General features: G+C 39.1%; 1 protein-coding gene across 4 annotated transcripts in view; it reads left to right on the plus strand.

Moving 5' to 3' along the window:
• DDX42 (DEAD-box helicase 42) overlaps window positions 1-11,776 on the plus strand; it is a 35,123-nt gene that overhangs the window by 21,311 nt on the left and 2,036 nt on the right. For all 4 annotated transcript variants that reach the window (XM_045525976.1, XM_045525977.1, XM_045525979.1 and 1 more), the window contains 10 exons: window positions 1,173-1,292; window positions 2,317-2,493; window positions 3,109-3,237; window positions 4,170-4,269; window positions 5,153-5,200; window positions 5,739-5,836; window positions 6,786-7,062; window positions 7,745-7,971; window positions 9,395-9,505; window positions 11,037-11,135. In XM_045525976.1, coding sequence (XP_045381932.1) covers window positions 1,173-1,292; window positions 2,317-2,493; window positions 3,109-3,237; window positions 4,170-4,269; window positions 5,153-5,200; window positions 5,739-5,836; window positions 6,786-7,062; window positions 7,745-7,971; window positions 9,395-9,505; window positions 11,037-11,135 — 1,386 coding nt within the window. The remainder of the gene's footprint in view (window positions 1-1,172; window positions 1,293-2,316; window positions 2,494-3,108; window positions 3,238-4,169; window positions 4,270-5,152; window positions 5,201-5,738; window positions 5,837-6,785; window positions 7,063-7,744; window positions 7,972-9,394; window positions 9,506-11,036; window positions 11,136-11,776) is intronic.

The following is an 11,776-nucleotide window of genomic DNA, read 5'->3' on the forward strand; positions in this document are numbered from 1 at the left end:
TCCAGGTGATATTTTAGAATAGGATCATTGTTTTCTTTCATGTGTTCAGTCACCTATGCTGGGCGGGCTAGTGATGAAGGGTAGGAGTCCCCATCTTCAGGAAGAGGAAGCAATTAATAGATGTGAACAATATATGAAGTCTTAGACTATTTTGAAATTAAGATATACTTGTTTCTCAAATTACGTACGATGTAGTTTTTTAAAAATATTAGAAGAAATTAACACCTTTTAAAGGCCTGCATGCACTAATTTCAGAATAATAGTTTAAATTGCCCGTGAAAAAGTTGTGGGTTGCACATTGGCCACATTGTTTAGGGTGTTGAGAGATGTTAGTTAAATGAAACCGCAGAGAAAATATGCTGATATCTTCTCTGATGTGGACAACTTTCTGGCCTATGTCTGCCCTACCAGTTGCTATGTTAGGTTTGAACTCATGTTTTCTGAGCGGGCAGGCGGTGTGTATGTACGTGTGTGTACACTTTTCTGTTTCCCAAGAGGTTGCCGATACCCCCAATATCCCCCAAAAGCTTTTAAGTGAAATCCTGATTGAATATATCAGCACCACTGGAGAAGGATTGAAGGACACCACTGTTGGAGACAACATGGAGTTTATAAACCCCATTCTTCACCTGGGCACAAAACAGTGCCAGACAGTAGCTGGACCATCACCAAGTGAGACATTAATTTGTTAGGCATCACTGAAAACAGAGGTGATAGATTATATTTCTGTAACCAGTATGTGTAGGCTTGTCTTATTCAGAGACCATTTGCAATTTTCAGGAGTAAGATTTATTCATTTTTTTTTTTTTACCACTTGGTTAATATTTATGCAGTATAGCAAAAAAGAAAATTAATGACGTTTCCTAATTCAGTAATTTTTCTTCCTTCTTCATTATTTCTTAAGAGAAAATTAATTTTGATTTAAGAGATTTTTAGGTACTTAATCATAATAAATCATGTGACAGCTATCTCAGGAACGTTTATCATGGAGTTTTTTGTGTGAGGTTTATATTTGAGGTTTTGCCTTTTCAGTGTATGCTTTTGGCTATAGACTTATATTTTCACTTCTTCATACTCAAGCTAAAATGCTAGATCCAGGTAAGTAGTGTTGAACTTTAAGTGCTGTTTATGTTGAAGTACAAGTCATTCTTGGGAGTTGTCTCTATCTCTAGGTCTCTGGTGCTGCACCTCCTAGACCAGGAAGTAGCTTTGCTCATTTTGGGTTTGATGAACAACTTATGCACCAGATTCGGAAATCTGAGTACACACAGCCCACTCCAATACAGTGCCAGGTGAGTAAAACATAATGAAAGAAAAATGAAGTAGAATGATATTTTGTAACTATATTTAGTTTACAAACAAGTAAAACAGTGTTTAGTATGGAACTGTGTTGACATGGATAGAAGGTATCCACATACTTCCTCTGTGGCTTAGTGTTCAGCTTTTGTTTTGATTAAGTGAAAAAAAGATATACATGAAATCCAGGATTACTTTTGAAACCTTAAAAAATAAAGAGCAAATGTGAATTACTTACCACTCTAAAAACTTACTAATTAATTGGGAAATGTTCTTTTGTATCTGATAAATATCTTGAAATAGAAAGAAAATAATTAGTTAGGCCTACATGTAACAAAAAAGATTGTGCATGGACAAATTTAGCACTATGACTTGAAAATTCTCATTTATTACTATAAGTAATAGCTTCTGTTTCTCATTCATATATGGGGTTTATTCCTATTCGGAAGATGAGAATTTTCTATACATGAATGAAATAGTCTGTACCAAGGGTGGAGAACCTGCAGCCTCAAGGCCACATGTGGCCCCCCAGATGCCCAAGTGTGGCCACTCATCCGAATTCAAACTTCACAGAAAGGATTTGTTCTGCAAAACTTGGATTTAGTCAAAAGACCACACTCAGGGATCTAGAAGGCCACATACAGCCCCACGACCACAGGTTCCCCTCCCCTGGTACAGACTCTGTAGCTTTTCAAGGGAAGAAAATTTTTTAAATTTTAGCAATCACTTCCATTATAAATTATAATTTTTCATTTATATATTTTAAGCAAGATGGAGTCATTCATATTCTGTAAATGGTGGCTAATCCACATGAAGAGAATGATGTTATTTCCTATAAATCAAGAAGTTGATGGGAATGTCACAAATTTCTATTTCACAGCCAGTATGCATAGCCAAAGGTAGTTTTTCCCCCATTGGAAATGAATGTCAGTAATAGCCAATTTATCCTTCTCTGGTATTTCTTTCAGTGCATCTTTAGAGTTGAAATTTTAGAGTGGATATACTTTATTTTTTCTCCAGGGTGTGCCTGTGGCGTTAAGTGGTAGAGACATGATTGGTATTGCTAAAACAGGCAGTGGGAAGACCGCAGCTTTTATCTGGCCCATGTTGATTCATATAATGGACCAGAAGGAATTGGAACCAGGTGATGGACCAATCGCTGTGATTGTGTGTCCTACTAGAGAGCTTTGCCAGCAGGTATGTGTTTTGTGTAGAATACCTTCTTCCATGTGTGGACTAGCAAGGGATTAGCCAGTCAAGTAGGTAGTATGATCAGGAAACCTTTTTTTTAAATTGTGGTAAAATACAAAATCGACTGTCTTAACCATTTTGAAGTGTACAGTTCAGTAATATTAAGCATATTTACGTTGTTATGCTACCAGGAAACTTTTGGAAAGCATTATGCAATATTTCCTATGTAACCAAATATATGCTTTTTCCTTAAAACTACTGTTTAAGAGGAAAAAAAAGTATGATGATACAGGAATTGTTTGTATTATAAGCTTGCAATGTTTTTCTCCAGGGTACATTCATTTTTCTTGGTAGAAGGGCAATGACAGGATCAGGAAAAGAAGGGGAAAAAATGAATAATCACAGCAAGACTTTAGATAGCTTGTTGATATGTGATAATGGTACTCTGTTATTCAGTTACACCTTATTCAGTTACACCTTAATAAATAAAATTGTGATTTTAAAGCATGTTCTAGGTTTCAATATTTTTATGATATCACACTGTTTTTCAGAACTCACTTTTGGGTTGTGATAGAGATATTTGTTAGTGTCACAGTTTGTTAATATATTAACAACTTTTAGATCCATGCAGAATGTAAGCGGTTTGGAAAAGCTTATAATCTTCGATCAGTGGCTGTATATGGAGGAGGCAGCATGTGGGAGCAGGCCAAGGCTCTTCAGGAAGGGGCAGAGATTGTTGTGTGTACCCCCGTAAGTATGTCTTGTGTTAAGTGACTTCTCAGCCTCTCTCTATGGAAAACATAGTTTTGCAGGAAATTCCCTCTAAGATGCGGTAAAGCAGGGTTGAGAATACCCTGATGAATGGCAGCCTGTGGTTTTAATTTTTAATTTTTTGTTTTGTTTTGTGACAGAGTCTCACTCTGTCACACCGACTAGAATGCAGTGACATCATCATAGCTCACTGCAACCTCCAACTCCTGGGCTCAAGCTATCCTCCTGCCTCAGCCTTCTGAGTAGCTGGGACTACAGGCATGCGCCACCATGCCCAGATAGTTTTTCTATTTTTGGTAGAAACGGGGTCTTGTTCTTGCTTAGGCTGGCCTCGAACTCCTGATCTCCAAGTGATCCTTGCACCTCAGCCTCCCAGAATGCTGGGATTACAGGTGTAGGCCACCACTTCCAGCCTTTGATTTAATTTTGATCGGTTGACTTACATAACAGTCCAGTAAGAGTCTCTGTGACGTATACATTAGGAGCTACAAATTCTCCTCTATTTCAAATAGTTTTTCTTATGCTTGCCTAGAAAGTGGATCCGTGGTTACCAAGAGCATCCAGAATCAGATATTCAGAGTATGGTCAGAACTTTCCAGAAGAGTGTAGTCTAAACGATAAAACCCATCAGTAGTATGCTTTAAATCAAGTCATTTCAGAATGCCTCATGAAAATGCTTCTGGCCATCTTCCCACAGAATTTAAATCACAATGTAAAGGAAGAAGCTAATTTAAGTTTTTAAAATTTCTGCTCGATTGGGCTATGTAGTGCATAAATAAAGTACTAGGCTGTCAGACCAGCATCTGTTACCATCCAAGACTGAATTAGCACTTTTGCCAGGAGCACAACTTTAGAAAGTCTTTGTAAATGCTTTTTAATTATGCTTACTATTCACTTTGTGGATCTCATAGGGTCGACTGATTGATCATGTGAAAAAGAAAGCTACTAATCTTCAAAGAGTCTCTTACCTTGTGTTTGATGAAGCAGATCGAATGTTTGACATGGGATTTGGTATGCCTTGAATACCTATTTATTCTGTCCCCATCCTCATGATATTAATTTTTTCTATATCTTCAGAGAGTCAGCAAATTTTTTTCAGCATAAGAGAAGCTAAAAATACTGCTGGGTAGGGTTAGACTGTAGAAATATAGCTAAGATTTTAACTATTTTTAGGTGTCTCCTCAGGAAAAGTATGTTAGGATTGGTTGAGCTGAGGAAAGTTGAAAATGCCTTTTGTATATGGGGGAATATTTTCTCTATTCTTTATTTTTATTCATATGCCTTTGATTGTAGAGGTCATGATCTGTGTTCCTGGGTAGGTGAACATCACATCATTTAATATCCTTTGTATTCCTGTCCACATGATTATCTTTTCTCATTGGAACACTGCCAGACATAGCCCCCCTGTATAGAAGGGAAAAATTTCAGAGTTTTATAGTGAATGATGTATCTAGGATTTTTTTTTTATTGTTCTTCTTGGAGACAAAATCTCACTCTGTCACCCTGGCTAGAGTGCAGTGGCATCATCATAGCTCACTGCAACCTCAAACTCCTGGGCTCAAGCGTTCCTCCTGCCTCAGCCTCCTGAGTAGCTAGGACTACAGGCATACACCACCACACCCAGCTAATTTTTCTATTTTTAGTAGAGACAGGATCTTGCTGTTGCTCAGGCTGGTCTCAAACTCCTGAGCTCAAGTGATCCTCCCGCCTCGGCCTCCCAGAGTGTTAGGATTATAGGCATGAACCACTGCACCCAGCTTTATATCTAGGAATTTGAAAATTTCCTTAATTCATAAAACTTTTCATGGAGACGTTTACTAAAATGACTTTTTCCGGGCCTTCCAGTCTGTATTACAGGGTTATAATATTAATTTTGCTGTTCTGCTTCTTCCAGAGTACCAGGTTCGATCCATAGCAAGTCATGTCCGTCCTGACAGACAGAGTATGTATGAAGCAGCTTTATTAAACCACATTTGTACTCAGAATGAACACCTGTTTATTTTATAAGCAATCACAATTATGAAAGTAAAAATGATCATGTGTGTACTGGTGAGAACCATAAAGGGGAAGACAATGACATTTTATCTGAGCTGGACAGGACTTTAGAGATCATCAGATAGAACTTACTCATCTTTGTAGATGATGAAACCAAGACTCAGAAATTAAATGGGTTGCCCCAGTTTATACAGGTTTATCAGTGGGTAGAGGCAAAGCACTGTACAGATCTGCTGATTTGAAATCAAGAGCCTTTTTCTGAATCATGCTGACAACTTGTCTTAACTGAAAATGCAATAAAAATAGAGTAAGAGCAAAATCTTTTTTTTTTTTTTTTTTTGTGAATCAATTTTTAAACTAAATTTAAGGTTTAGGTGGGTTTATGTAAAAAAAAGTCTGAATAATTCTGAATGTCAAGGAAGCTTATTTAGATGTTCAATAAAAAAGTCACACTATTTCTTTACAGAATTTATTTTACCTTTTAGCTCTCTTATTCAGTGCAACTTTTCGGAAAAAGATTGAAAAGTTGGCCAGAGACATCCTGATCGACCCTATTCGAGTGGTGCAGGGAGATATTGGAGAGGTAATCCTAAACACGGCTGGATGGGATGCCAGTGGGTTATTTCTTGTATTATGGAGACATAGAATTAATTTCTCACTATTAAGATAAAAATTTAAAATATTAAGTTTATGGATGAAGCAACATGTTTCAGATTTGCTTTAAAATATACAAGTAGGGGGATAAATGAAGCAACATTGGCAAAATGTAGACAATTATTGAAGCTGGGTGAAGAGTACATGGTAAACTAGTTCTTTTTTTTTTTTTTTTGAGTATTTAAGAATTTTCATAATAAAAAGTCTTTTTTAAGCTTTTAAAGAAACAGAAAGGTCTGCCAAGAAACCTACCAGTGAGTTAGGATGGAACTGATGTTTTCAATGATTGTGGGAGGTTCCTTGCTTAGGAGGAAGGGGGTGACCTGAAAGGCCTGGTGAAAATAAGGTTTTATTTCCTACTTGTGCATATGCCCTATGTGGGAAATTTCTCCGAATTGGGACTTGAAAGTCACTTAAATATGCGTAGAAAATTTCTTCAGTTGCTTTTCATGTTTATTGTTAAAAAAAGTTCCTATGTAGTTAGCATCTTGACATTTTGCAGTCTTCATTTTTGAGTGCCTTCTATGTGCATGTATGAATTGTACTAGGAGGAACACTGAGTAGGAGGCACAATAGAAGAGTTTACTGTATTAGGAATAATCTGAAAAGGCATTTAAAAAAAGGTATTGCAAAGTGTTGGGTTATACAAATTAGGTACATACAAATTATGTATGTACACCAGGGGGAGGTGGAGAGCAAGGTGATTAGAGAAGAGAGGTAAGTTTTGAGCTGCACTTGACTTGCTGAAGGAAGGACCAAGGCGAAAAGGAATTATTTAAGGTTCTTCCAGATACATGTAGAAAATTTAATGCCTGGTCCTGTTCAGGTGGCCTGAGGCGTCAATGTCACAATCATCTGTTTCGTTTCTTCCTTCTTAGGCTAACGAAGATGTGACACAGATTGTGGAGATTCTCCATTCTGGGCCTAGTAAATGGAACTGGCTTACCCGGCGTCTGGTGGAGTTTACCTCTTCAGGGAGTGTCCTCCTGTTTGTTACTAAAAAAGCCAATGCTGAAGAGCTAGCCAATAACCTTAAGCAGGAAGGTCATAATCTTGGGCTACTCCATGGGGACATGGATCAGAGTGAGAGAAACAAGGTCATTTCAGACTTTAAGAAAAAGGACATACCAGTCCTGGTGGCCACAGATGTTGCAGGTAGAGTATGGATTTCACAATGACCTTCAGTCCCTGTGCTGTCAGAATGCTCTGTCTTAACTATACAAAACCTGTAATAGCTGAGCAGGCGAATTGAAAGACTGCTGGTCTGGTTGGCAGGGGAACAGCAGTTCAGCACAGGGATCATAGTCTGGAGCTCTGGATACTGCTTTTCACTTAATGTTTCTCTCTGATCAAAGAGTTTCTGCAGCTAGAAGACAGTTGTGTCTGAGTGTGGTAGATATCTTACACAGGTCTACTACATGTGTCTTAGTCGGGCATCTTTCAGTCAAGATCAGAAAATTTTTTGGAGTATGATTTTTGGCTTTGTCCTGCCAAGTTTTAATAACTACCCTTAAAAATTGGTATTTTCTTCCAGAAAGGTGAACACTTCTCAGCTTTGAGACACATTTTTAAAGTATATTCCCAGTACAAGGGAGAGGTCATGTCAGGTTATTAATGACAAAAGATACAAATCCCTTACACTAGATGGCCCTGTATCATAGAATCTACAGTGGTGACATTTACTGTAAAGGGATAACTTACATTCCTGTATCTCAGCTTATCAAACCCATGCACTTTGCCTAGATAAGGGAAATGTGGGTTCTTAGAGCACTAACATTTACTTTGATCTTTTGACTCCAGATGAAGAATAAAAGAATTTGGTTACTGTTTATTTCAGCCCGTGGTCTGGACATTCCTTCAATTAAGACTGTCATTAACTATGATGTGGCACGAGACATTGATACCCATACTCATAGGATTGGCCGCACAGGAAGAGCGGGTGAGAAGGGTGTGGCCTATACCTTATTGACTCCCAAGGACAGCAATTTTGCTGGTGACCTTGTCCGAAACTTGGAAGGAGCCAATCAGCATGTTTCCAAGGAACTCCTAGATCTGGCAATGCAGGTGAGGGGCTAGGCATACTTCAGATTATAAAACTAAGAAAGAAATTTCAGCAAGCCTGGGGCAGATAGCTTTCTATGTTATAAGAAAAGGGGCGAGGGTATGGGGGGTTTATGAGGTACAGATAGGATTCGTGAGATATTTAAATTCATCTGGTCTGTCTTCTCATCTTCTCCATTAAGTAGCATCTGTGTTGAAAATTATTCTTTGCACTAAAATCTGTCCCTGTATTTTCTACCTGCTTACCCCATAGCACGCTAGGAGTCAGTTCAGTCTCAGAGATGGCTACGATTCTGTCTACTGCTCTTCCCCTCAAAAAGTCTTCCCTTTTAGAGGATTAAAGATGTGTGATCGTCTAAAAAATACATAGTGCCTCTCAACTATTCCTTACAGACCAAGATCTCAGACCTCTGACCACACCTCTTCCAGGTGTGCTCCAGTCCAAAACTGAGTGAGGCATTCTGCCAAATCAAATCTTGAGTCATCTTAATATATGCAGTCCCCAAATTACAAATGGGTTTGGAAGGAACACTTTCTAATAGTAGACACTGTTAAGAGTTTGTCAAATGTATAGCCCAGCCCACACAACTCTTAACCCCTAACACAGTGGTTGCATGGTGCTGGCCATGTTTCTGGTCCCAGGAATAAAGGACCGACACTGCAGGAGAGAGGAGGAGAATGATGTTTCCTCCCCCTTTCCTGGGGATAGAGAGCCAGTCCTAAACTAAAATTTTAAACAGCATGTGTTTTGTCTTTTGGCATTTTCTTACATCTCTGTCTCGGGTGTTCTGTGCTCACGCTTTTCCTAAGCTTGCCCTATCTCTGAAGTACTTGACTTGTCATTGTCATATAAAGCTTTAAACTCCTCAGAGATGTTTGCATTCTTAAGAGAATGTGAATAAATCTGGTGAGTAGTATTCTGGCAGTGGTCAAGTTCAATCAATGAAACCTTTCAGGCTCTGAGGGTAACTAAAATTTTAGTTGTATGGCTGCTTCTGGGAGTCTGTCCCTAGAGTCAATTCTAATAAGCCTCACTTCACGTAGCTTTTTTCCTTTGCTTCTGAATCCACTAGTTCTTTAAAATTAAGCTCCAGATTTTTATGTCTAATAGTATGTATAGATTGTTTCAGAAATAAAAAAATAAATTCATTTTCCTCAACGAAGTTAGAAGTGGCCGTGACCACTTTGCATTTGAAGTTTATCTAATCACTTCCCTCCTAGGAGGTCCTGAAGGAAGACTTGGTGGCTTAAACTACCACAAAGAAGCTAATCTGTGGTTCCTGTAAGCATTTCCTTCCTTGCCATAAATTCACTGGCTAAAGATGAAGCAAAAAGTTCTTCCCATTTAATTTCCTCTTTAACTTTGTCCTCTTCCTCTGGCTTTCTCTCCCTCCCTTGATTTAACCTTGAATTGTGTTCAATGCAGAATGCCTGGTTTCGGAAATCCCGCTTCAAAGGAGGAAAAGGCAAAAAGCTGAACATTGGTGGAGGAGGCCTAGGCTATAGGGAGCGGCCTGGCCTAGGCTCTGAGAACACGGTGAGTCCAGACTACAGTAGTGCCTTTCTGGTTGGTCCTGTGTCTGAGAAAGCCTCAGTGAGTTCAAAACCCTGTCTAGAAGGGAACTTATATTTAATATGCTGGCCTGAGTCAATGCACTGTTGGTTCCTTTTTTTTTTTTTTTTTGACACAGAGTCTCACTCTGTTGCCAGGGCTAGAGTGCTGTGGCATCAGCCTAGCTCACAGCAACCTCAAACTCTTGGGCTCAAGTGATCCTCCTGCCTGCCTCAGCCTCCCAAGAAGCTGGGACTCCAGGCATACACCACCATGCCCGGCTAGTTTTTTTTTTTTTTTTTTTTTTCCCCTGCTGTTTTAGTTGTCCGACTAATTTTTTCTGTTTTTAGTAGAGATGGGGTCTCACTCTTGCTCAGGCTGGTCTGGAACTCCTGACCTCAAGCAATCCTCCTGTCTCAGCCTCCCAGAGTGCTAGGATTACAGGCATGAGCCACCGTGCCCAGCCTTGCATCACTGGTTCTTAACATAACTTTCTGTTGGCAGAGCATCATTTGTACTTGGCTGACTAGGTTTGCTCAAGACATTAGTTATGTTAGCAGTGAGTTTCAGATTGTGGTCCCTGGACCAGCACCATATGCAAACTCATCGCCCACCCCAGACTTGATGAATCAGAAACTCTGGAGGTGGGGCCCAGCAATCTGTTTTTACAGGCTCTCCAGCACTGACCTAGAGCCTGCTACGGTAAACATTGCCATAGGGTCTAGCTATAGCTTGTTATTAGACTCAGGAATGATCCCTGCACTCTCTGGGAAATAGTATCAGAGAGGTGACAGCTAGTTTTTCTTGCAAAGCAGGTATCAAAAGCACCCCCTTAGTGGCTTTCTTAATTGCCTATTTTCTGTTGCTTTGATTTCTGTGCCAGGGAAGAAAGCTGCCAGTTTACTTTTCTGGAGCTTTATAGTTAAATTGGCAACTTTGATAAATATAGTGATATAGATTTTAGTGATAGCTAATATTTATTGAGGATTTTAAATATGTGCCAGGGCTATTCCAAGCAGTCACATCTATTAACTCAGTTAATCTTCACAACAGCCCAGTTGCGTAAGTACAGATAACAGAGGCACCTAAGGCTGCCCTGGTAAATGTTGTAGCTGAGATTCCGACCCTTAATGGTCTTGATTCAGAGCCTGAGCAGTCATACAATATGCTGTATTTGTGGCCTTTACATCTTTAACATTATTTTTACTTTTAATGTGTTTGTGTGTGTGTATGTGTGTGCAAATAATACATGATCAACTTTGGGCATAATCTGATTGCATTTCTGATTATTAGGGTTAATTTCCAGAAATATAATTACTAGATTGAGGGGCATAAGCATTTTTAAGTGATTCTTCATCACTGCACTGTTCTCATCTTTTCTCATAAGTAATTTTCTAAAAATATCCAGTTCCCATTACAGTTCCTGCTTCAGAGTTTTCAGTATCATGAGGCCCGGTCTATGGCAGTGGGCCTTCCTGGGTATTTTGCCATCCTCATAGATGTGTTTATTTTTTAGGACCGAGGAAATAATAATGTAATGAGCAATTATGAGGCCTACAAACCCTCCACGGGAGCTATGGGAGATCGGCTGACGGCAATGAAAGCAGCTTTCCAGGTCTGAAATAAGCAATTCATTGAAAGAGCTCTTAACAGTAACTCTTGGGCAATGACAAAGGGGGTCTAGTTCTCCTGAGGTGGTAGCTGGGCTTATAGACTTGATGCTAGATTTAGGGCATTCTCACTGCTTGGATTTTGGATATAATGTTAACTAACAGTAGCTTACTTGGAGATGCAGGTGTGGAACCAGAGAACCCTTCATGCCACTCATCTGCTTGAGTTACTCCGAGTCTAGGACTGCAGTTCTGTAGTAGGATTTGTGTTCCCCACTGCCAAGGCTTTGTTCTCTGGCCGAGAGTAATTGCCATCTTTTTGGCTAAGACAACTTTGGTTCTGTTACCTCTTAGGAACTCTGAACCTTTCTTCCTTCCATGTCTACCTTTCTGGTTAGCTAGCTGGCATCTGATTAACTAGCTAGGTCTTAATTTACATATTTTATCTGTCTTCAGACTGTTTCAGTTTGGTTCTAAAATTTTTTCTGGTTTTCACTAATAGAAGAATGTAAAAATCCTTGTTTAGGAAATCAGGGCTTAGTTTTCAGATTTGAGGAAAGATAATGTGATACATATTCCGTATATTAACACCACAAAAAGGTCTGCAGCCACATCTTATATAATCAAACTTCTGGAGCAAAATATA

Source organism: Lemur catta, chromosome 15 (assembly GCF_020740605.2).
Source record: "Lemur catta isolate mLemCat1 chromosome 15, mLemCat1.pri, whole genome shotgun sequence".
Classification (NCBI taxonomy): Eukaryota; Metazoa; Chordata; class Mammalia; order Primates; family Lemuridae; genus Lemur; species Lemur catta.